The 27,333-nt window shown below is 36.6% G+C and overlaps 1 protein-coding gene across 1 annotated transcript; it reads right to left on the bottom strand.

Annotated features, from left to right (window-relative positions):
• Positions 1-1,678: 1,678 nt before the first annotated feature.
• LOC119632656 (dynein heavy chain, cytoplasmic) lies at positions 1,679-27,262 on the bottom strand. Its single transcript, XM_038025672.1, is given in 21 exon segments — positions 1,679-1,844; positions 1,926-4,666; positions 4,668-4,756; positions 4,759-5,524; positions 5,595-5,712; positions 9,241-9,436; positions 9,591-10,315; positions 10,382-11,765; positions 11,821-12,194; positions 12,250-13,031; positions 13,553-14,728; positions 14,788-16,177; positions 16,240-16,804; positions 16,867-17,791; positions 19,425-19,580; positions 19,768-19,806; positions 20,164-20,269; positions 20,668-21,071; positions 21,139-22,176; positions 22,252-22,826; positions 27,019-27,262. Coding segments are annotated over 21 exon segments (13,959 nt in total).
• Between the last annotated feature and the right edge of the window lie 71 nt (positions 27,263-27,333).

Raw genomic sequence — 27,333 nt, 5'->3', positions numbered from 1 at the left:
ATTTGTCACGTTATGTTGAGCTGCGGCAGTGTATGGCCCAATTTGAGTATCACCCTACGTACAAAAACTTTCAATATTTCTGCCAAATTTGAAGCCCACAGCTTCTTTTTTGCGACCAGGAGAAGGTCTACCACAAACATTACACAGACAAGCAAACGAAAATGCCCAAATTGGTCTAGAATTTGATAATAATCAAATATATATATATATATATACACACAATGGGATCTACGATACTTCCTTCTATTATATTTGTGAGAGATTTAGGTCCCTTAAATATCACGTTTCCACAATACTTTTTCTTCTAGTAATCCCACATTTCCACTTTTGGTCATTCTCCAAAATTCTTTCTTAGTTTCATATTCGTCTACCCCTTTCCATATTTCATGGTACCAGTAAGTAAAAGCCTCGAAAATGAGTGTAGGATGTTAAATTTATTAAATTTTATACTTTGTTAAAAATATTTTTTTTAAATAGGGTAAGTTTTTCTCTTGTTTATTTATATTTTTTTTGTTAAATCTTCTTCTTGATGAAACGCATTTTTGTAATCAGTCTTCCTATAAGCTTCGAGCTGAAAACCGAGCTGGTGTAGAATCACGTTGATTCAATTGAGCTTTCAAGCCACCATCTCAAAGCGTTAATATGTTTAAGCTATCACACAACAACGCTTGAGATTTTAGTAAATTTTGAGTTGTTATGTCCCTGGTGTTTCGCGAGGTTGACGCAACAGCATTAATTTCGCGAAAATTATACACTTCCTAAATTTCGCTTAATCTGCTTAATCTGATCTTCAACGTCTTTGACATTCGAACTTGCAAGCGCCACGCTTAAACTTTTAGGCAACTCCTTTAACCAAAGCCAATGGTGAAATTAGTTCCACCAAGAACAACCAGACTCCGATAGAACACCATTAATTTGCGATCACCTATGACAAAATCAGGTCTAGGGTTGAACACTCGCCCAACGAACTCCATTCAATTATAATTCTTTTGAACTCCTGATATTCGTTTATGGCCGAAGGATCTCGATTAAAATCGATAACATACGCAATGATTTCTTAAGGAAAAGCAATTAGGATGCATTCGTACTTTGTCGTGTCGTAAATTGCGCTTCAACTTGGATGAACCAGGTCTAGAATTTCCCTATTGCTTGAAAGATTTTTATTGTGTGTGTGTGTGTGAATATTATTGATGTGAGCACGGACTTTGTTTTGTAGCGTATAGGCATTATGAAAGATAATGCCTATAATGTTATTAGCGATATTGCTATTCGTGGGAATGGTTGCTGAAGTGCACTGCATCTTCGTCTTCGCGCTAAAATATGGCAATTTGCACTCGATATTGAGTAAACACTCATACGCTATGAAGTACAGCCAACCCGAAATGCAAGTACGATATCGAGTTTGCTCGATAAACCGCGAACTGAAAACCGACCCTCCCAGTCTCGATGTATTTCATAAAGGTCTTCCAAAGAATTTTAAAGCTAAAGTGTTCCCTGTTTCTTTCAACATTAATTCACCCGAGCTTTTTTTTTTTATTGAACATTGTATTTTAAGTAAAGACGAAGCAAAGTATATATATTTTTAGATAATTTAAGCCCTGGACTAGTAATAGAACAATTGAATTTTATTGGTTACATATTTTTCAATTTTTTAGTTATTGATTTATCATATTTTTTCTTAATTTAAAGCGGTTGACGTTAGAACGGCCACACCGCGTTCATAGAAACTGTAAGGATCTTGACCGACCGCGACAGCTAAATCCACGGTGAACAACAATTCAGTGCGCGTGGAATTCAAATAAACCGGCAAAGTTAGTTTGCTAACGCGTGGCTCAGAAGAGAGTCTGAAAAGATTTGAATCAGTTCACATATATACATATATACCATTACATATATAACGTTTAAAAAGTTTTCAAGAGACTTACTTAATCCATTTCAATACAGTTAATGGCAAATCCATCATGATAGTCGATGCCAACAGCAGTTCATTATTTTTGCATTGCGCGCCTTGCAATTTGAGGCCTGTGACACCGAAACTGCTATCCTTAGTCTCATTGTTAATACTCGATTCGGTTATAATGACTTCTAGCGCCAGCTCTTCCAAAGACCAGCTATTGGCTTGAGCTACACACTGACGGGTGGCAGTTATGTAGGCTTCGGGATTCAAAAGACCACCTAACCATACGGGGAAACCTTGCAATTCTTTAGCTCCTGCCTGTGAAACCAATTGAGAAACTTTTTGTAATTGTTGCACGCGATTACTGAAATCAGTTATCCACTGGATGACAGTACAGCCAGCTGGCACAGTGTAACGTTTCCATCCTTTTGGTATGATACCGCGTACTAATTCCGAAAGCATAGAACGATGATGATTAGTTTGTTTCTTCTCACCTTGACAAATGAGTACAACATCTTGCAAATCGGATATAACCGTCTGCAAGAGTTTAGCACCAGAGGTAACCTCGCGTTCAAAGTAGCGATACAATGGATCTTTAATATTTTCGACAGTACGTTTCAAAATTGCCAGATTTTTAGGCAACAATTCCAGCCAAGCAGTAGCCGAATTGTGGAGAGTTTTCATCCAAGAAGGACGGCCATCTTCTTGACGTTGAGAGGCAGCCTGCTCATTACATTCTTCTACACTGTAGGCCAATTCATCATCATCTTCTAATTGTTGCATTTTAAGCAATTTGCTTACAAGGTCGGTACCCCTAGTGGTAAGTAAAACCTTTTCAGCGTTATTGGGCAAACCGAGCCACGAGGGTGTCTGACGGTCTGTCAGGTTTTCTATCCATTTCAGGAAATGATCGCGTCTGGTGCCATCAGGCATGGTAATGTGCCGCTGACCTCCTGAGACTCCGTCAACATTAGCTACTAAAGCAAAATCACCTTCAAAACTACGTGGAGTGAAGAGTTTCTTTAGGAAGGAAGTAAGAAGACGTTGATCGAAATCGTTATCAATCTTGCCCCCGTAAATTGATTGGGAGAGTAAAGTGACCAAAGCATCCCACGGAACTTTCTCTGGTGGTAGATTAGTGCGTCCCATAGCAGTGGTATCAATCCAAGTGTCCAGTGTATCGCAAGCTACACGCAAATCACTTTCGTTAAATTCATATTTCTTAGCCCATCCTAGCGGTACATATCGCAAGCGTTCTTGAACAATAGCATGGAACCACGCCAACAAGAAATATAATCGTGCACGTTCGCTAGGAGTTTTCATCATACGAGCAGCCGGAACTGTCGAGAACGTGCGCAATAAATTCGCACGAATGCCTGGCGGTGGCTCAAAAACGAATATACGACCGGCTCTCAATAAATTCACAGGAACTTTAGGATTAATTTCCATTGTTAGGAAGAGACGGAAACCAGAATGCGGCTGCAATGAATGAAGTTTCTTTTCTAACTGCACTAGCCACTGTGGGGCCAAATGCACATTCTTGAGCAGCACCCAACGACCACTCTTGCAAGCCAGATTTATAGCACTCTCAGCTTGATTGAAACCTTCCGCAGATCCAATAGCAATGCTAGAGATTTGCTTGTTAAGCTCTGCAGCTAAGTCATCAACTCGTCCAGAAGCATCAAATCCTGGGACCGAACAAAGCAAAGCAGGTGTGTTGCAGTTCAATTGCTTCTCCACTACAGCCGTAAAGTCCAATTCATCCTCTGCAGTTTGCATGTAATCCTCACCTAAAACGGCATTAACCACGTTGTGAGCCGCAGCTATAGCTCGATCCGGACGAAACGCTTGAATCAATAGTAGCTGATGAACCGAACTAGCTACGGGCGATAGAGCTCTGTTTTCATCCCATAATTGGGGAACGCATTGCTCAGGAGAGCTTTGCTGCAACCATGGCACTAACTCAGGCATCGAACGCAACTTATCTATTAATTTACGGAATATGGGCAAGCGCGATGCTAAACGATTAACGCCTTCAATTTGTTCAGGACTCAAACCTTCCACGGGTTCAAGATTAGCCAATAAACCTTCACGACTACGCAAGAAGAAATGAAATTCTGCATCAAGATTAGGCTCTGACGTGCCCTTTAAGTGGATTTTGCACATAAGTAAAGCAAATGTTAAACGATCGGCATGCAACATGCCTCGTGCCACACGCTCATAACATACACGGAACAGATCACGTGTTATAAGAACCAATCTTTCGGCATAGCCGCTACGACCCACTAATTTTGGATTATTATACAAGACGGTAGAAAATATATCCAAAAACATCTTAAGTGAATATTGATACAAGAAGTGCACCTGATTTAGGCTATCCATAGTAAAGTAGATATTACTACAAGCCACAGAGAGGGGTAAATATTGTTGAGAGACAGTTTCTATTTCAGCTATAACTTTATCGGTCTCATCCACTTTTTGATTAATGTCGAAAGCTTCCTTTTTAAGCGTTTCCAGAGTCGCTATAACCGAATCATCGTCCAAAATTTTACCCTTAGCATCGTTGAGTGCCTGCAATAGACTTTTCTCCAATTGCCGCAACCGTAAACGAAACTCGCCCTGTAATTTTAACAAATCGGAACGTTTCTCATCAATATCAGGCCGTTCAGCTTTCAGGACTTGGTTCAAGCACTGCGACTGTAATGAACTACGCGTTACTGTAAAGTTTACAAATGTTACTCTGGAACATATATCTGGAGGAAATTCGACGTACAGGAGGACGTGTTTTAATCACCTTAGGTGACCAGGATATTGACTTGTCACCATCTTTTGTCATATTTTTGTCTACACGTGATCCAACCGTCGAAGTTCTCGATTCAGAACTGGATTCAAAATTGGATCATAATTTTCAACATCCTGTACTAGAAGCGGATTACCGAAACGTAAAGCAGATTCCAGGTTTTTACGGAATGAATCATCCAAGAAACTGGTTTTAGTAATCTTTTTACCAGCATACTCGTTCAATAAAAATGTGGTCGCTTGGCCAGATGGGTCTATAATCAATGGATATCGGTTAAAACGTTTCAACATTATGGCATTCTCGGTACATAAATCATCAGTTGGTAAAGCATTCGCCTGCCAACGTAAACGTTCGTCTGGATTAGAAAGGTATTCCGTCCGAGCGATATCAGGGCGATACTGTATATTGGCCGCTTGTAAATGTTGACACCAAGTCGTAAATAAGTTAGTGCGATAATGTTGATCAAAGTAGCCGCCATAAGCGATGAAAGCGGCCGACAACAAAACATCACCAATAATTGTTGACATTTGCGATTTGAAAGTTTCACTAGTGCATTCCCAACGTTCGCGTTCAATATTCAAGCTCTTGAGTAAAGCAATTGATCGATCAACTTTAGCTTGAACATTCTCAAGGTCAGTTTTAATTGCTTGAGCTTGAGAAATCAACTGAGCATATTCCTCCTTATAAGCGGCAATACTTTGTTCTAATTGCTCCACTAAAGCTTTCGTTTCCTGGGCATTTTTCTTATTTACTTCGGCCTGTTCCTCAAGAGATCGTAACTCCTCTCGTAACGGTTCCACACGTTTCAACATGTCCGCATATTCAATCTATGCGTAGAAATAAAATAATAAATTTGAGAACTTAAGAACTTTTCAACTTTTTCCTTTTCATTCTTGCCTGAGCAATGGCCCATTTAACCATAGGACCGCAAGCCAATGAAGCTCGATTGACTTTTTCAAAATTATAATCCGGATTACTTATGTATTTGTTTTTCATCTTTTCACGAACATCATCGCTGCAGTATTTTTTGTGTAACGTATAAAAAAATATATATATATTATGTATGTATATTAAAATCTTTAATTTGGACAAATAATAATAATTATTAGTAGATGATAAGCAACAAATTTCTATTAGAATGAGAATTGTTATCAAAGCATAAGCGTATCATAACCAAAGCCACAGAAAACCAATTATGAGAAATTCAAACCGAAAAACAAATACTATACAAAATTTTGATTTTATTAATAATAATTCATATAACTTAGGGTTAATTAATAATCGAATAATTACAAACAGGCACCCAAATGTTAAGTTAAAAGAAAAGAAAAGAAAAAAAAAAAAAAAAAAAAAAAACTACAAACGAAACAAATAACAAACTGAATAAAATTTAAGGGCGAGCCCCAAAAATAGGTGCTCTCAAGCAAGGCTACAACAATAACAGTAAAACTCAAAAAGAACACAAAATTTAAAGGAAAGAAAATTGTTTTCAGAGGAATTTTTTTCTTTTTTTTTTTTTTTTAAGTTTGTTTTTGTTTGTAAAACACATGCTTACGTTATCATTTCGGTACTGAAGTTAGATACAATTGAATTAATAAAGTTTTCACGCATTATAACGGCACGAATCGATTTCCAATCGGTCGCATTCTCACCCAGCAGTAAACAGATCGATTCAAGTGCCAATTTCACTACCGATGGTGGGTTAGCCATTGTTCTCACCTCAACTAGTTGTTGTTTGCGTATTGACTTTACAGCTATATTTGTTTGTTTGGATTTTATATCATAGTTTTTGGTATGATATGGGTAGTTGGTGGTGATGGTAGTGATAATTGTATTTGGTGTATAGTGGTTCACGGTATAGAGAGTGAGGAGAGTATGTGAAAAAGAGTAAGTAAAAGAGTAGTAAATTTTTAAGAATTGTTATTTTTCTTTGATTTCTTTGTTTTTCTTTATACAATATTAATTTATTTTTTTTTTTTTAATTTTTTTAGATTTTTTAACAGTTATTTACTAATTATTTAAGTAAGTAGGGTTATTTAACTAATATCAAATAATTAAGTGAATATACCGATTTATAAATTTATAATATACAAACGAAAATTTTGAACGTATTCTTTGCCTCTAAATTGCCCTGTTGAGGTCTTACAGAAATCTTTTCTTTCTTTTTCCTTTTTATCTCATCGCCGAATCGAAGAATCAATCATCACAGGAACACACACCAGCAAATGAAAATGTTTATAAAACAAGACAAACCAACCTTAAACTGAACTAAACAAAATAAATACCTTACTTATAACCTTTCCTAATCGTAGTCCATATTAGCGGATCTTTAAACGAATTCAGGAGAGAGATATGGCTTATTAAACAGACATTCACTATAAGGAAAAAAGTCTAATTTTTCAGAAAATTGTGAATTTTCCCTTGAATTATTATTTTTTTTTTTTTGCAAAATGTTTGAAAAAAAATTTGTGTCCAATAAAAACTAGAACGGCGATCTTTTCTGAATGGTTAACTTAATTGAAATCATTTTTACATGATCCTGATTAACATTTCTCCCCAATGTCAGTTACTGTACTTAGTGTTTTTGTTTTTACATATTAGGGTAAGAGGAGATCTCAGTATCGATCGGCTAGAGAGGATCTTAGAAAATCTTTGCTTTGGCAAACTAAACAGTAGACATACAGAGACAGATATGACGAATACTAATTACTATCGGTAATTGAAATTTGAATAATTAAACTGAGTGAAGGAAAGATTTATCTATATCGTTATATACTTTACTTAAAAGTTTTTTTGAATTCGAATTACCCCACTTTGTATTGTTCTTTCACATTCCAATTTGCTTCATGCTACTGCATGTTACTTAGCAAAAGAAAATGATATTTCTCGCTCTATGATTCGAAATATATTGAACTAGTTCTAGCAGCAAGGTATAATTTGATCTCCAATCATATGGATTTTTCATATCAGTTATATAGAAAGATAGATAAAGCTAAGTTTGTATACTCTACTTCATACTATATAGCGCAAGGTAGATAGATAGATCAGGTTTGACATTATGAAGATGATGTAATGCAATTAGGAATGCGCTTAAAATGAACTCGTAACTATTAGAAATTGGTCTATAGCCATCTTACGATTTTCACGTCCTTTCACTTTTTATCGACCGCTATTAACTATTAGTATTATCGATCTCTTTCCATTCGCCCAGAATTAGAGTTTCAACAGTTGATTATTATCGAATTTTGCTTTTGTAGTGAATCTGAATAATAATTCGAGTATTCGAAAGGATATCTTTTATCAGCTATTGAGCGGTTTTTAACGAAATGTTAACGTTATACGTTTGCAATCAATCAGTTAGCCAATCGAACAAATATCCTGCCTAATTGATCTGCATATAGCGTGTAAGTATATAATAAGTATAAAAGATAAATTACTTAAAAATTGAACAGAGTAAAATAATTTGGAAAATATTAAAAGTTGTGTGCGCGGCATTTGCATAAATGTGGTAGCTTATTAAAGATATATGATAACTATCAGGCTATAATTATTTGCATATATTTTATATTTATATGTATTTAAGATATATATATATATATGTACAAGTCTCCTCTCATTAATAATCACATGGTCAATTAATTGATTAATCGTTTAGTGGTCAGACGAATTAGAAAAACAAAAAATTTTTAAAACAAAATAAAAAAAACAAAAAAAAATTTGAAAAACCCAAAAAAAAACCAAAAAAAAAAATTTATATATTACGTCTATACATGATTCCTCAAAGAAGCTAAGAGATATGTAGATTGGAATTGACTATTCGCTTGATAAAGTATCAAACTCACGAATCACGGATACAAGATTGTAGGACGACATTTTAGCCAACTTTTTAAGATCCCTGACGCATTCATTGCATCGTTAGAATGAAATGCAAATTAATATTTTCGAACCGTTTCACTGTTTTGTGCAAAGTTAGCGAGAACATAAGTGAAAAAAGCATGAAAATTATGCTGTATGTGATCATGCCCGTGGGGATCATGCCCGATTGAAGAAAGCTCATTGCACAACTATTCATTTTCATGACGCTGCTTCCCGCTCTACTTAGTCACTCAACATTGATGTCGAGCAAATCTACTAAAGACTAAAGAGAGCGGACGCAGCTTTAACAATTGTCTACGTGTCTGAAGAATATTCGATTTTCGCTACGAACTTCTGCATAAACATAATATATTAATTTTTTTTCTTTTTTTTAAATATATATATTATTATTATATTATTTTTATTTTATTTTTTTTATTTTTTTTTTGGCTTTCTTAGGCAATTATTGCGCAAATGAATTTCAAAATGAAGTTAGAAAAACAGAATTAAAATCTGTGATTAAACGTTTTTCTTTTTCTTTTATAAGTGAGTATGGTTGCATGTTTAATTTAATTTAATTTAATTTAATTTAGTGATTAGAGGACAAAAGTTAAATAAAAAGTAGTTAAAAGAAAAAGTCACAATATAGTTTTTATACTATATGTATATAAGGTTGAACGGGCCATACGTGATATTTTCAGTTTGAAAATTAACTATAGATGATATAAAAGTATCCCTAACGATGATGCCACGCATGGTCTTCCAGTCGGGTGCGCTTTCATTTAACAACTCACATACCGATTCCAAAGCTAATTTAACGGCTGGTGGTGGATTTGTCATAGTACGTATTTCAGCCAATTGTTTCTTTTTAATCGAGCTAACAGCTAGACAAGATTTTTATTAAGGAAAATGGAAAAAACTTAAAAGTTTAACTTAAATATTATCTTTCATTTTATTTTAATTCTACAGCTATTTTCGATTTCAAAACAACTCTAATAAATATAAGACAAATAATAGGATAAGACGGATAAAACTTACCCAGTTGTGCTTCAATGACTGCCGGTTCAACCTGCGCTAAATCGGCCATAACATATTTACGTTTCTCCTCAATCTTTACCGTTTGATCGGCTAATTTAATTTGTATTTCTTGTGATTGAATTTTCTTGATCTCTGCCTCTTGTTGATCTTTGAACATTTGTTTCAGCTTGGCATTGGCTGCCTCATTTTTAGCCTGCAGCTCTTGCTTTTTAACAGCGAGCGATTTCTGCATTTCCTCCACTTGTTCAACGGTTTCAGCTATTTTGTTTAGACCCACATTTAAGTGTAATTGTTGTTCTTCCAAGTCGCTACGCTTCTCATTGAATAATTTCACAAAATGATGAATAAAATCGAGATAGTGGCGCGGTGTTACAGCCATTGTGCGACTACCGCGTTTAGCTAAGCGGGCATTGGCTTGATGCAAGGTTTGATGGACGTACACACAGCTATTGATTACTGCATCTCGATGATTAGGCTGCGATGGTACTAGCGGGCAAACCGAAGGGAAGAAATCTGGCGACGACCAAGACGGTTTCTCCAAGTCAACGCGTGCTGTAAATTCTTTGCCTACTTGGAAGAGCGCCGAGTCGGACCAATCACCGAACCAATTCAGCACACAACGGTTGAAAAGGGCTGGCGAAGTGGCAGCCCGATCTTTCAAGCCGTCAGTTGAAGGATTCATTGTAAAGACTACATGCAAATTACGCATAACTTGTTGTGTAAACCTTGAAGAAATCATGAATAACATGAACAAGTTTACTAATATTTTTCGTTAATTCGTAATTATTTACCATTTATATAACTCATCGCTTGAATCTAACATTAGGCCTTCACGTTGAGCACCTTCTTTGCATTGAGTCATTAGCGTCGTGTATTCATCACCTTCAAAGAGCCCGGGCACCTCACCATTAGCCAAAAGTGTATTCATGCGTTCTAAAAATCCAGAGTCCAAAACATTTGATTCATCCAGAATAAAAGCAATCTTTTCATCTTTACAACCCGACCGTCGCAGAACGCAACGTAAATCCTCATCGAAATCTTCACTTGTGTATTTATTGTGTACTTTAATTTGAAATATCGATAAACCATTCATCCAAGCGACAAAGCGCGACAAGGTGGTTTTCCCTGCACCCGATACTCCGATAAGTAATAGATGTCCCTGGGGTTGGCGGAATATACGATCAATACGCAAAACGTGTTCTAACACTTCATCGAATAACACTAAAGGAACGTCCAGCTCTTCTTCGTAAAAGACCTTTAGGCGTGCCCGGACATAGTCTCGTAATTCTTCACGATTTACCGGCATATAATCTTTGGATAACCAATTGCTATAAAGTATTGGACGTGCAAGAGCCTCGTCTGGATTAACACCTGGGAAATGTTTTAACGCCACTGTATTGATATTTTCGTTGGTCCAGCGACGTTCAGTTTCGTCAACCAAACGGTCTTGAAATAAACGTAACGCCTCATGGGCCCAAATGCGCACTAATCCTTCAACGAGCAAGGAATCTAAAGGACGTATAGCTTCGCAAATACCACGCACCCAACGGGTCATCTCGCGAGGCGAGTAGACGTAATGAGGTTGCATATCTTGCGTGAAACGATCTTGCGAGGCTAGATAAAATTCTACCATAGCATTAGTCAAAGGTTCAGCATAGCCGCGCAATGAAGGCATTAAACGCAACATAGCACGGGAGAAAGTGCCGTAAATCTGTTTGAGTGAAGTCTCGCCGGGGTAGTCAACATAGATAATAGGAACGTGTCGTAAGAAACGATGCGACAATGGCTTACGACCAGGATCGGTAGGCGGATTGCAAGCGCCCACAAATTGTATGCGTTCTAAAGAAACCCACGCCTGATCACTGGCCCGATAGAAGCCCTTGTGCTCGACAAGTTGTCGTAAGAAAGAAATGACACGTTGCGTACCGTAGGAATCCATGTCAGGCAAGTTGATTTCATCACAGAATAAAACTAACCATTTACCAATCTGCACGGGCGATAGGACGACACCATTAGGTGTCTTGCGATATTCGCAATAATGATCGAATGTTTTCAACAAGAGCTCCGGAGTAGTGGCGGATGAGAAATTTAAGCCGACCACTTCCATATCGGGCAACGCGCGTAAAGCCGAAAACAATGTCATAGTTTTGCCAGACCCAGGAGGGCCGCAAAGTACTGAAAAGGAAAAATTATCAAAGTGAACGAAATTCGGTTGAACTCCTAATTTTACCTAAAGGTTTGTGTTCAGCCAACCAAGTGTAAAGCAGAGATTCATGACGCACTGTGTCCAAAGTGGGTACCACTATATCGGGGGAAGCTACTTTATGGGTTTCTACCTCAATAACTGGTACTTTATTTGACCATGGTACCCATTCACCATTCATGCTAACCTCATAATCAATGATAGCGACACCCACAGATCCAGGTAGAGGAATGGTGGTGACACTGCGAACAAAATCTCCCAAATCAATACGTACTTTAAGCTTAGCATCACCCGCAAAAGACCATAAAACGGAATAAATCAAAGCTTTAGGTATATATTGTTCCAATTGATCGGGCGAACAAGGAAAATCGGGATGTTGAGCATTATAATTTAAGATATTTCTATAAACCGAAAGTTTTTACTACAAATCGAATGAATCGCTTTTCACTGACTTACCTGGCAGCCTGATTTATCATGGAGAATAAGGAGCTTAAAGCTCTTAAGCGGGTAAAGTCCATAATATGTTCCTGTTCCATGGCGTACTCCAAACTGCGTACCACTATACCATCAGCCGAAAAGAATGGTTGCAGATATAAAGCAATATCTCTTTGAACTTGTAGTGAAGGCGATATCTCATCTTCTTTATCTTTAACGGACTTAACTGCAATGGTGGAGAAGTCGTCATCTCCATCTTCCAAGGGTATTGAACGCAAACGTGATAAATAATTCTCAAATATCATCTCGGTAGAGAGAACATCCTCAGAGAACCAAACCATGCCGCAGCGAGACACAGTAGCCAAAGTCGCGAACTTCAAATCCTGCACTTCAAACATGATACGCACATTGGGCGGCAACGATAAACGTTCACCATTCGGTAAAGTTAGCAGTTTATTATCATCCAAAACAGAATTCAAATTCTCGACCCATTCAGGATCAACATCACCGTCGAATATAATCCACTGCCGCTTATTAATTTCCCCGCGTACGTTATCAATGATTTTACGCAAGACGTGTGTAAATAAGCCGTCAGTCCATTCACGTGTATTCGGATCCAAAACACCATACAAAGCTTCTTTGGAAATGGCTTTCGGATCGATAACATGAGCTACACCTTCAATGCCCTCAAAACGCTCTAAAGCTTTCAAGAGGGTACGCCATGCAGTCGATTTACCAGATCCCGAAGGTCCCACCATCATTAAGCCGTGATTAAGTTTAGAGATTTGATACAGTTGCAAGACCTTTCCGAAAAACAAATTGAACATAAGCAAACACAATTATTGAAAAAATCCTCCAATTGAAAATGGAAGGAGAACAAGTTCGAACTGCTTTGGGAGGAGCAAAGAAAAAATGCTGCGAATGCACGATTCAATCAAACTACACAATTACAATTTCGGGAAAATCGAATGACACGAAACTGCGCAAAGAAAAGAAAAAAGATGAACGTAATTCTGGACTAATGAAAAAAATTATAAAAACTGAGATATGATATTTCGTAGATACAAATTGCTTCACTTCATTTTGCCTTATTGAACATTCGAACTTGTTATTTTTAAAATATTGACTGTAATACTTTCTAAATAATTTCTTACTTTTTCGACCCATGTTTCACCGAATCCCTGTTATTAAATATATATTTGTTTACGGAATGCGAGATTTTATGGTTTAAGCATATATGTGTTTGTGGGAGTAAATTTAAATCAAATGTTAAGAAACGGGGAATATTAATGGCTACAACATCCTACGGATTTAAGATTATTACCTTTTCCATCCAGGCAGCACCCTGCTCATCACCCTCGCCGCACACTAAATAATCTTCTTCACATACTTTGCGTATTTCTTCCTTCAAACCTTTCATTTCAGCCCGTGTGTAACCCACGTTGGGGAAGACATCGCTTAGCAAAGAGAATAACAAGGGGATATCTTCGGCCACCAGTTTCGGTACCATGGTCTCGCAAACTGATTGTATAAGTATTTCTTGCTCAGGTAGATTTTCAGCCACCGAAGCCTCGTCAATGTTTTCTTCACCACGTTGACGTAGTGTTTCTTTGATTTTTTGTATGCGATCGCGTTTAACGTTGCCTGCGGAAATTAAAACAGACTTAAGGGCACGTAAGCCAAAATCGTAATGACTTTGATTAGACAATTGTTCATCGCACAATTTGAAGAATGGTACAATTTTGCAGGCCAACTTTTCAGCAGAACGGAAGCCTTGCGAGAAAAGCATAACTTCCGCGATCAACTGACGGTCTGGTTTTGTCATAGCAAGAGAACGGAAAAGTTTTTTTAAGTTATCGGGCAGATTTGAACGGCCGGCATAACCGGGATTCATGGTTATGAATATCGCCATATCCGGCGAGACTCGCACCTGCTTGCCCACTAATTCCACCGTGATGCTCTCTTTATTGCTGTCCATTTCATACTTCAAAGCTTCTTGGATGGTCTGTATTTGCTGCGAACAAGCGGAAAGCATGCGTTCCTCAAGCCGATTGAATTCATCAAAACAACCCCAAGCTCCAACTTGACAGAGACCTACAAATATACGACCCATCGCTTGAAAATCGAAGGTCTCATCACAATTGAAGACCAATACGAAACGACCCAATTGATTGCCAAGAGCTTTAACTGATTCAGTTTTACCGGTACCAGCAGGACCAAATGGTGAACCACCTAAACGTGATTCCAGGGCCTGGGTCATGGTTAAATAACAACGATCAGTCAGAGGAGTTTGCACAAGGCGATCTTGTACACCTAGATATTCGAAACCGTAAAAGAAACGGGCATTAGCCATATGTATGGTCAATTGTTGTAACACCTCGGTTTGACGTGGATCAAAGTAAAATCGCATTTCGCAAAGCCATTGAAAAGATTTGGGATGCGTAACGCCGTTCGATATCAAGCGCCTAGTGACAGTACGTTTATGCACGAATTCGTTAATCTGTAATTAAAAGTTGTAGTCAAAATTTCAGAAAATTTTTTAAATTCATTAAAATTTACCAGATGTTCCAATTTTTTTCTACGCAATGGCGGTTGTTCTTGCAACACTGAATCTGCTAAAACATTTAAAGTGGACTCAACAGTAGCTAAAACACGTTGTAGAGGCTTTGTAGTGTGACTTTCTGATGCCTGTTGCAAAGCGCTTTCTACATCTTCGGACCATAAAATTTGTGCAGCTAAAACAACTATCTGGGCTTGATATTTATCGCACCATTCCATATATTTTTGTGGATCTATCTGGCCATCTCGGAACTGTTTGATATCCTGGACGGCTTGGGTCAACAAAGAAGCCAAAGTGAAACGCATTTGTTTCTCCACCAAAGACAACCATTCATTAATTTTTGGATGTTCGACCGTGGAAACAGGATTTATAAATTTCACTTCTTCGCCTTCTCTGGACGATATACCCAAAATAACATTATTCTCCTCATTTAATAATATCGCAGCAATTCCAGCGAACATCTTCTTGAAATGCTTTTGTAAGCGAGCAATATTTTTGCTATTGCCAATGATTTCCAAAAGATCTTCGTCCCCCACAAAATAGAATCGTGGAAAAGATGTACGTTCACGTTCAAGATATTCGCCTAGAGCTTTCTGAATTTTGCCTAGCAGGTCAGCCAAGCGTTCTAAGGAACGCTGCACGGCCGGTATATTTAAAACGTCCATTACTTTGGGCGATTTGGCTACCTTTTTCATCAACCCTAAAAACTCTGAGCTGATACTCTGAAATCGTGAAGTCTCTTGTGGTAGCAAAGTTTTAATATCAGCACTTCCCGAAAATATGCCTTCTAAATAGACCCAACGACGTTGTACATCAATCCAAACGTCGAATAACGCATTGATACGATTCAATTTTTCCTCCCAAGTCAAAGCTTCTTCTTCGAATACTTTGTAATAAGGTGATAGTTTCATCGCTGCCACTGAATTAATATGCTCTTTGACTTTATTGAACAGATCATCCCATCCACGTATAATACGACATTTATTTTGATAATTAATCAAATCTAATTCGTAACTTTGCCAAGATTCGCGCACTTGTTTAAGGAATTCCTCCAAGGCCATCTCACCTTGTGCCACTAATATGATATCTTTCACTATGTTTTCATTTTTCTGAAGATTTACGTCCCAAACTTGACCCAAACTTAGGTCAGAAATTACCCATTTGACACGCAATTGTTTTGTTAATTGTTTCCAGTGACGCTCTTTCAATGCATCCGACTTCAATTCCACAATTAACATGTTTACCTTGATGTAACTTTGTATTAATCTCTTTACATAGTCGTACGATTCGTACATACGTAAGCGTGCAGGTAATTCTTTAAGTTGAGACATCATAGCTTCCAATTGTTGGCGTAGTTTTCGCGGCTGTACCGAAAGCCAAGGTTTTTCTCTACCATGCAAATGATTAATAAAAAGAATAATCCGATAAATGAGCAGATATGGAGTACTTACCGAGTTTCATCGATTTGTGACCAAACTTTGGATAATTCACTCCAGACTCCTCGCAAGTCTTGTAACTCTTCTAAAGCCACATTCATACGCTCCGAACTATTGTTAGCAATAGCTGACTCTTGCAATTCCAACGCTTCTTTGGCCTTAGCCACGTTATCACGTTCCTCTTTGAGACGTGTGTATTTACTTTCAAAGATTTGTAATTGTTGTAAAGCGTCATCCGGTCGTATTTTGCCACCAGTAGGCTTATTTTTCTCCCAATCATTTAAGAAATCGATGGTCCTTGTCTCCACAGCTTTATCTTCAGCAACAATTTTCGCCTGCAAACTTGCCACTTGCGTTTGTATAGCGGTGTCCTTACGCTTAATGATCTCGTTAAAGGCAGACCATTCTCCTTCGATGTTATCAACATGTAACCAATTGTTGGGGAACTGGAAGCGTTGTCGCTCCAAAATACGTTGGGCTTCACGGAACACTTCCACCTGTTTATCCCAAAGCAGCATTTCTTTCTTCAATGACTGAACGTAAGTAATAAAGCTAACAGCGTCAGTAGTGCTGGCCGCCTCTGTTTATGGAATACTTATATGATAATAATTTTACTCTCTGAACAAATAAATATAAATTTACCAATGCTTTGCATTTCTAAATCAGTTCTTGATTTGGAGACCTTAGCGTGGAAGGTAGTCATCTCGTTGCCAAGTAAAGTGCCAAATTTGCCCAAAGCTTCTTTATGCCAAGAGTCATATTTCAAAGTAACTTTAGCCTGCACTTTCGCGTAATCAATGACGATTGGCCCGTAAGCACGACGGGTATCCGAAGTGTCAAATGTAGTACGAGATTTTTTGATATCATTTAAGCATTTAATCCACAAATTAACATCTTCGCCTAGGCGACCGTACAAAGTATCAGCTTGCAAGTCCCATAAGCTTTGATAACGCAACCATTCATCGACATAGTTACGTACCTCACTTATTTTACTTTCGATAGCCTCGTAGGCATTTTCCAACACTTTACCATCCGGCAGTTTGGTCAATAAATTCCGATACGTTTGTGATACTGGTTTATCTAAGCCCACCTGATAACGGGAACTTTGTAAACGTACTTGCGATGTAACGATGGCTTGCCATGCGAACAACTGTTGCATAATTTGAAAACGTGCTTCCTCGATGGAAGGATATAAGTACATTTGTTGATTAGTAATTCGTATTTCATGCACGGCATTTTGTATTTGCGGTTCGCCGCCAAGTTTATGGGTAGGTTGAGCCGGAGCATCGGTATCCATAGAAAGATCAACTTCCTTTTTATCACCAGTCAAAGCTTCGGTCCATGCTTGTATGCCTGCTTGCAAACGTGAAGCCAATTTCTTCTCGACTTCTTCATCGAGACGGGAAACCCAAACGCTTAAATTCGAATACTGACGCAACGACAAGTCATCGACAGCATGTTGAATTTTTGAAAGGATCTCAACAAACGTGGCAGCACTATATGGACAAGTTTCCAAAGAGCGCACATCTACATCGAGTTGCTCTTCGACTACGAGAAGATCTTCAACCTTAAAAATGCAAGGAGGTTTAGGTTTTAAAACTATATAAAATGGGTAAAATACTCAAACATTTAAGATTTTCATTGGAAAGATAAATGATCATCAAGCAGAAATCCTTGTCTACGATGTGAAAGCCTATGGCACCTGCGATTTCACTAAAATAGATTTACTAATTGCTTTTGTTGGCCACGTAATGCTACATTTATTGTCACTCGTTATCGGACCATTAATTGTTTCTAGAAGAAACGCGAACTTACAAATCTCCCTATGTATGTCACTATGAATTATTATTTGTGCTTTTAAACATTCTTTTACAAAGACTTTAATCACAGGAAAAGTGGTCATAAACATTTCTTAGTACGAATAAATTGATAGATAGAATTCAAATTTCAGTTTTGTTAGCATATGAAGACGGAAACTTCGAACTGCATTGAAATGTACAATTTTTACAATTTTTAAAATATTTTGTTCGCTTTGCACATTACTTCTCAAATCACCTATAAATCACTATATTTTCGGCTGAATGCCATGTGATCTTAAATGCTGTCCGCTTAGCGAGTACTCAACCTCAAAAGAAGTTCCTTGTAGTGTCAGACAGAAAATCTGTTTTATTCGCTTTACAATCATTTCCCTCAGGTAAAACTTACCCCTACGTGTTAGAATTCAGATCCTTACTTTATAGCCTTAAGTCTGACACATTTTGTTTTTACTTTTTCTGGGTGTCCCGTCGCATTCCTACAACAACACTGCGGATAAAATTGAATCTTCCCGACCATCTCATTTTAATGATCGTGTTCTGGTTCCTGCACGTCTGAGGACAATCGACAAAAACATTCAGTTCTTTCTTGGCATTAGCGATGGAATAATTCACTTTATGGTCGTCATTTATACTCTTTATTTTCACAAATAAAGCCCTTTAGTTTATCAATCGCGTCGCTACAGACGTGACATTATTTGTCTTATTAACAAACTGATGTTCAATCACACGAGGTGCAATGATCATCTACTCGAAATTAACATAGTAAACAACCCTTTATGCACGTGTGGTGTCCTACAATCTCTTGATCGTATCGTCTTTGCCTGCCCGAAAGTTACCACTTCTATTCGCCATTCCACACTACGCCAATTAAGTATATGTGGTCTTCGTGACCACAGCATTCTTCACATTTTGTGTTCTTGCAATTCAACAACTTACGTCGCGATCTTTTCTTTTTTTAAATCATGTCATCAATACATATAAGCGTTTACAGTCAATTTATGAACCTACTCTTTTTCACACCTTTTTGCTTTCACACCCATCAATTCCCAAAAAGCCAGAATAGCGAAAATTTAATATGAGTTCCTTCCGTGAAGGCTTAACACCAGAGTGTCCGACGGGGAAGCGCGAATTTCTCGCTCCGATGGTAATTAATCGTGTCGAGTGCCGGATAGAGACCTGCATGGACGTGTCTCTAGTAAAAGCGAGACTTACACCCCTAAACTCATACATACATACATTTGTAAATATATATATATATGTATATGTAAATATGTGTGTACGTTTGTGAATATACTATTTCTTTCCTATATGTTACAATTTGAATGGTGAGTATTTAAAGCTTAGAAACTTATACGTTAGCTTAGTATTTTTACTTGAACTTACCTTTTCTTGAAATTGAGTAACGCACTCAGATAGACGCAGCACATATTGATCTAGTTTATAGGATTCCCATACTAGACCGATACCTTCGGATACCAAATTTAGAACTTCCTTTCGCAAACCGGCGACTAGAGGAACAATACTGGCCCGATCTTCAATCTAAATCAAAAAATTTATTTATTGACATTAACGTAATAATAGGATTAGGAAGCAATAAGCAAAGCTAAAAACAAACTCATGACCGACTACTATTGATTAAGTGCTTTATAGAATGCATGCTTTGTTTGCTTATAAATAATTATTTGATTTTAAGAAAACTTCAAATTTGCTTTTACAAAAACGCTACCTTGAAGACAGAGTTTTGTGCTAAACTCCTATTATTTAGCTGCATGTAAGTAAAACGTCATATTCGATGGATAATGATAGGGATACAAAAGAAGAAGTACGTTTAGAATGTTGTCTTATCAATGTGTAGAGGGGCGGTGTATTACAATTAATAAAAATATGCTCAAATAAACGATAAACGAAGTAAAAACTGCACTGAAGTGAATATGTGTGCGTGTGAATTTTTTTTTTTTTTTTTTTTTTTTTTTCTTTCAAATAAGTACTTATAATAAATAAGTGAAAAAAATTTTGCAAAACAAATGTGTGAAATAATTTATAATACGTGTGTTTTGTGTTCGCTTCCAGTTATTGCATTGAAAGATCTATTTAAAGAAATATTGATCACATATATGTATACCTTTTCCAAAGTCCGCTCGTAGGTACGTACACTTTCGATCAAAGAAATCGCATAAGGATAAATTTGATTAGCCTGATGAGCTTTATTCACAATCGTCAGAGGCACTCTACAGAAAAATGAAAATAATATAATAATGACAACAATAATAGTAACAGTAAAGTTAATAAGGAATATAAGAACAAAAGAAACTTTTCGGTGAAACTGTCATAAAAATGTAAACACAATAGGCCATGTGTCAGAACAGGTTCCGCCCCGTCCCGATTGATAATACTGATCCAAGAATTTAAAAAGTTCAAAATTTTTTAGTTCTTTATCTCATTTTATTTTATTGGTCTTCCGACTCAATTGACCACAACAACCGACTGAAAATCTCATCCTGATCAGTACATTTATATTATAATACCGTCAATACAAATCGACGAAAAATTGAAATTGAAATTGAAATATTGTTGCGTAGAGGACGCACAACGGACAAACTTTTTTAACAAATTTCATGTCGCTTACCTGAATCCCAAGTTCTTGATGTTGCGCACTTCCTTAGAAAGAGTAATAATTTCGGGTAAAAAGTTGACGCGCAATTTTAAGACGTTCCCGCGGCCATGACGTGAGCGTACAGGGTCGATTGTAAAAATGCGTCCAGAGCTGCCGAAGTTACGTTCTTGGACTTTACGAGCCCACTCCTGAAATACCTCCTGTATATTCAATTTATTGCGAAAACTATCGCCGTCGGCCTTGAGTTTTTGTCCCTCAATATGAGTTTCCCATCCTTTGCCCAAAACATCTTCGACGCGTTTCAAGTACATCGTCAACTGATTATCGATTTGGCGAGCCCAGATAATCGAGCCAGCCACTGGTGGCAAATCGCGTACCGTAGACAGACGACAGCTTTTGGATTGTGGATATTGCACCTGAACGCATAAAAATATATTAAAAAACAATTAAATTTTTCATCCTCTCCTTTATTTGATGTACTACCTTAAATTTCTCATGCAATGCCTCAATATCGTCTTTGACTCGTTGAATCAATTGAGTCTGATATTCTCGTATAGCCCCTCGTATATGCGGCCGCACGAATAATGCATTGAAACGTGAAAATATGCGAAACATTTCATTAGCATTTTTAGCCGTGCCCAATTGGTCACGTAAATGCGCCGTTATACGTGTCTCTACACGATCAATACGTTCTTCGTAACGTTTAACGGCCGCCTCCCACGCTTCAGAACCTTCTTTGGATATATCTAAGCAGTCTACCTCTTTGACATTTTCGTAAGCCAAGTTAACTTCTTCGATGGCGTTGGCATCAGCCGCTTCTAAACTGTATGGCTGCTTATTCTCACCGGCATTGTTTTCGCCAGTTTGTTGCTGATTTTTAGTAGGACGCAATACACGCAATATAACTGTACGTAGCTGTTCATGCTGGCGACGAAATTTGCGCATATGCTCCATGCGAGTTTGCAATTTTTTGTGGGCTGGCGAAACGCGCCACACCATTTTCATATGCTCATCGCGTTTCTTCTTGACAATGTCACGTAGCAAACCCTGCAATTTGTCGTATTCGTCATCCCAAGAGCTGAAAATCTCAAAGCATTGATTCATAACACGTTCAAATTCATCGAATGGTATATGCATAAGGCGTCGGGTACCCAACACTTTAAGCAGTTGTTGTGATAAATCACGTGAGATAGCTTCGATAAGTTTAAGACAGCGTTGTATGGGGTATTTAGTATTACGCACTTTGCGCAAATGAGAGAAAATTTGTATAACGGCTGGGCGTATCTTTTCCAATTCCGTAGCTGATAATAAATCGTTAATTGGAAAATCTTTCATAAGGGGATTATAATCCGCAACAATGGCTAAAGCTTGCTTAAGACCAGTATCGGTATCAAAAGAAACAGTGGCATGAAAACGTTTGCCATGTTTCAAGATATCCAAAGTCAGAGCTACCTCAGGTGACTCTCGTTTCTCCTGTATGCGATATAAAGCACGCTCCTTGTTCAGCCAAAAAGATATTTCCTAAAATTCGAATTTTAAAACATAACATTAAACAAAATATACGAAAAAAAGCAGGGAATAGGGACTGAAACGCACTTGCAGAGCAGTACCCGAGGAAGGATCACGATCCAGTTTCGTAACTTTTTTAATTTCTTTAATCCAACGATTTACACCATTTTGCAATTGATTCAAGAAAGACGAATCTTCCACTTTATCGCCGAAGTCGGCCACCTTAGCTTTGCGATTCTCGTCGACACACTTACGTATAACCGCATTAACGATAGGATGAGCAGTTAAAGTGATTTCTGGAATGTCGATGTTTTGTTGCAAATGCAATAAACCCATTTCCAATTCAGCTAATTTCTTCTCGACCGAAGGAGCCATTTTATCGCCATCACGGTCCGCTCTGCCCGATTCCTTAACATAAGATTTGAAATATGGCGCCAAAGATTTGCTAATGAAAGCATGCAAGGTCTCATAAGGTGAACCATCCGAAAAGTTAATTAACCGTAATTGAGAATGAATCGATTTGTCGGCCTCTATTACAGTGCCCCGTTTAATGCAGGCCAGCGATGCCATGCGGCTATTGGTGAAGTGTACGTCATTGCTGATTTGATAGTTAACAAATTCCTTTTCTTCTTCTCCCTCGGCTGGCTGTTCGTTTTCATCCTCTGTTGGGAGAAAAAATCATCATTATTTTTTTTTCCATAATAAGATTAACGAATTCTACCCCTCCCACTTAAGCTTAAAAAGGCAGGACCATACAACTTTCTTATAATTCAAATTGCAGAAAAAAAAAAAAGAAAAAAAAAAAATATATATATACCATCATCAAGTAACACAAAATTTGCCTTCATAATATATACTGCGCTAACGTTTAAGTTTTTACCTTGAGTTTGAAGGTGCTTTTAGAACATTGCTCTCGGAACCTTGATATCAATGGCATGGCATTGATAATATTAAACAAGCACGCAGCCTTCAATTCAATGTCACTTTCACGGCCTCATACACTTTGGCCTTCATGATTGAGAAAATTACATATAGAGAGATAAATAAACTATATCTGCTATGCATACAGATGATTGCAAAAGTCTTAACACGTTTTCTCAACTTAAGGTTCAAGAAGAAACTCTCCAGTAGGCCTTTAATGAAGAAAAATCTGTTAACGAAATAAAGCATTTTGAGTTAAGGGGTTCGTTGTTTTTGTCTTTTACCTGCTCCTATATTCACTATCTTATATCGCCATCATTCTATTTAGCCTTTTATACACTTTGAATTATTATTATTTATTTTTTTTTTGATGGGACATGGTCATCCCTACAGAAATATTTGTTTTTGGACTCATCGTGCAACTCTTAAAAGATTTGTTTACATACTTTATATCGAACATAACGTATATCAAGACTTTTGCGTCTTCATGTATATAAATTAATCATCAAGGTCATATTTACGTTTAGATATTCCATTATATATATTATTATCAAAATGTATGATGTCATTAAACGCGGTAAACTTACTCTTAATCTTATGTAAATAGTAGTGTACATTTATTGTAATGAGTAGCATGTTTGCGCCCCATATGCAACAACATTCTGTTACTTAGAAAAAAGTTGTAAAGTATCTTAGTATTAATAGAGGTAACAAAATATAGAAATAAGAAGAAAAGCTATATTGGACTTGAATCACAATATCATAGTAACCGTCCCTTGTTAATATGGGCTTTATTTGAAAGATACGAGTTACGCTGTCTTCTATGAATTATTATACATTTTTATACAGCTCGACAGCACCTCGCAGAGGTAATTGTGCAAACTCAAAATCACCAATCTTTACAAAATAGAGACGTGCACCTTAGTTTATGCGAGAGAATAGTAACAAAAACGTGGCCTTCTTTTTGTAGGCAGTTACTGTCATTAACAGCCGCAGAAGATCACCACTCAGAGGGTGGTCTATTGCAACATAGACTTCAAGGCAACAAGGAAACTATCTCTCGGAGTCTCTTGACTCGTGAGAAGAGAAAACGGTCATTGGGGTCTACATCAGAAAGAAATGGTGTCTGTTGCAAAATTGACAAATAACTACTAATGTATTCAAATGTTCACTATAGTAATATTATTGTTACTATTATAAATTTAGCCAGAGAATAAATTCTAAGACTAAAGCACTTAAAGCACTAGCATCTAAGGCTTTCGGCTTTATTAAAAACTCTACTGCACTTGTGATTTGAACCCATGATAATTGAGTTGCTAGTCGAGACTCTTGCCTACTCGGCCCCTCAGGCGGATCATTATAATAATAAAAACGGCGCTGACGGCCTAAATAATATTTTAGGTTTCGCATTAATTGTTTCAACATTTTGAAATGAATTACTTATCAATAGCGTAACGAAAATCAAAGGACGAAGAAGAATTAGTAATTTTCTTTGACGTGATTTCTTCGATAGAGATTAAGCCTTAACATGATATTCGCTTGATTATCGACAGTTGTCGGATCATAATCGTATGTATTTGAGACCTTCATTACTCATCAATTGAGAGACTTCAACACAATCCTGCTTTCAAAAGAATTTACACTCATTCACATAGCCGAGAAGACAAACGGACGGTAAGGGCAAATTGTTTTTTTTTAAGTGATTTGGATTTTTAAGATTTTTGTTACTATAAAGAGAATTTAATATAAATTCTTTGTGCAATAATTTTATTTACTTTGAAAATTCTTTGAGAAAATTCAAGGAAAGTAACAAAACACTTTTCTAATCTTTCTAAAATTTCTTCTCCTTTAAAGGTAGTCAGCGATTTAATTTAAGTTATTCCCTAGCATTTGGCTCTTTCTGTTAACTTATTGACTTATTATTGTTAACTTGGGCGTGTTCTTCTTCTTTATATACATTACACAATTTCCGATCATTTTGGTTCCCTTTTTTAATTTATTGACTTTAAAGAGCTTGATTTTTTTCTTTGTTTTCACTTTTGTCCATAAAAGATGGGAGTATGGACGTGTGATAACAAAGCAGAGATTTGAGCAGTAAATTTCACAATTTATAAGCTAAAGAAATCGAATAATATAAAGAAAAAAAATTTCGGCTTTATTTTTTGAACGTAGCAGTACACTCGGAATGTTCTGTGCAACATCTCTGATGCTTATTTTTGGGCGTTGCAAATGAAAGGAAAATCAATTATACATCCGTTTTCCAATGTGTGAGATCCGATCTATATATATATTTAATATGTACCATTGGTTGTGAAATGGAATGAAAATTTGAGCTCTCGCGTCGTATGTGGTTGAAATCCTATTTAGATATTCCGCCTCATTTAGACATAATTGTTCGGTAATTGTGTATCCATGTTTCGACTTTGGAACTAACAAGAAAAATTTGCATCTCAAGTATATTCCATTAGACGAAAATTGCAAATCTAAATCCAAATGGACGCACTAATGAATATGTATTCTCCCTTCGATCAATTAATTCATGTGTTTTAGAGAATTCCTATGATTCACATGCAAACAATATCTACTTCATGTTATATATGTACTATGCGTTCTTATAAAAGATATTTACTTTAACACAGTGTGAAACTTCCGAATGGACTGAACCATCCCTCTGCTTGAATACTTACGACACAAAAATCTTTAAAAGAAACATTAAAAGGAACGATAAAACCACTAGGGACTAGAAATCTAGAAAAAAATAAATGGGACTAAATGCCAAAAGCAAAGAAATGCTAACACATTTTTATCAATATTTTACATATATCGGAATGAAAGTTAGGTTTGAATGTTTAAAATAAGTCGCTAAAGTAATTCTCGATCATTTATATCAACGTCCGATGAGAGCGATATTTTTTTTTTTCTTTTTTATTAAAGTGCAAAGAGGATGTTAATACTTTAACGAAAAGGTCGAAAATAGCTCGCTCAGAATTTCTAACTAAGAATATTTTGTTTTATTGAAATAATCCATCAACATATATGTTGACGACTTAGGCTACTTTATTTTGATACGTCAGTAGCAATAAAGATTTTCAAATGGATTATTTCTATGTCACCCAGAACTAAGACTGAAAATGTTATTGCATTCCTGTGGTTAGATTTCGCATTGTTATGTGCAAAGTGAATCTCTCGCAAAGTTTGTTAAGATTTATGCTTAGTGTATTTTTTCTGACAGTATTTATTATTATTATTATTTTAATTTTAGACTAATGAATTGAATTCTTAGACTAAAAAAAGAGACATTGAGCACTAGCAACACAGGCTATCGGCTCTGACAGTATTTAAAACTACCGCAATGATAGGAAGAACTCCTAACTTATTTTTTTTTTTTTTTGGTATGTTGAACAGAGATGGACTAAGCCAATAGATTTGTGGCTTATATGTCCAGATAATATACTACTTAATGTAATCTGCGATTCAGGAAATGTGAAAAATGGAGCACGTATTTGTACATAATTATCTTCCAAATGGCGACGAAATTACGGAAAGCAGTTTTTGCATATATTCAAATACAATAAAATAGAGCTGTAGACAAAAGACTAGATTTTAAAATTTACAGCTGCTCGTATTTGCGCCGGTTCATAATACTCCGACAAGTATACAAATAAAAAAAAAAAAAGAAACAAAAAAAAAATATCTATGACTCATTTATGCCGAAAAACGAGATTTCACTGTCATTAGTAAAATTATTGATTTTTACCCATCGAGAGATATGCGTTCAATTTTGAAATAAAAACCTATAATGAGTGATAAATTTGTATAAATTTTTTCAATAATTTTCACATTTTAATTAAAAGATCTACATTCCAGTCATTCCAGTCACTATTTTGTTAGAGGGCGTCAGCCTTGTTTTTATTGCAAGTTTTATTTTCTAACCTTTCAGGCAATTCCTTTGAATATACAAGGCTTGGACCTGAGAGTCCGCAAGAAATTTTTTAATCCTTTCTTGGTTATCTGGATCTTCTAATGCTAAATTTAAAGCCGGTGGCACCACATCTTCCTCTGGCAATAAAATAGTAACAGCTTTGCGGATGTAATTAGCAAAAGCTCCATAATCAACTATTGTAATATTTGGAACTGTTTCTACTGACGTATCAGCATTATCCAAAGAATCAGTCATTTTAACACACTTCACTTGGATTTTTTTGATTCTAATTCTTTAAGAAAAAAAATTTTTATGTATTCCAACTA

The sequence above is a fragment of the Glossina fuscipes genome, unplaced genomic scaffold (assembly GCF_014805625.2).
Source record: "Glossina fuscipes isolate IAEA_lab_2018 unplaced genomic scaffold, Yale_Gfus_2 1, whole genome shotgun sequence".
NCBI lineage: Eukaryota > Metazoa > Arthropoda > Insecta > Diptera > Glossinidae > Glossina > Glossina fuscipes.
The sequence above is the reverse complement of the archived record's forward strand: the minus strand, read 5'-3'. Positions and strand labels throughout refer to the sequence as shown.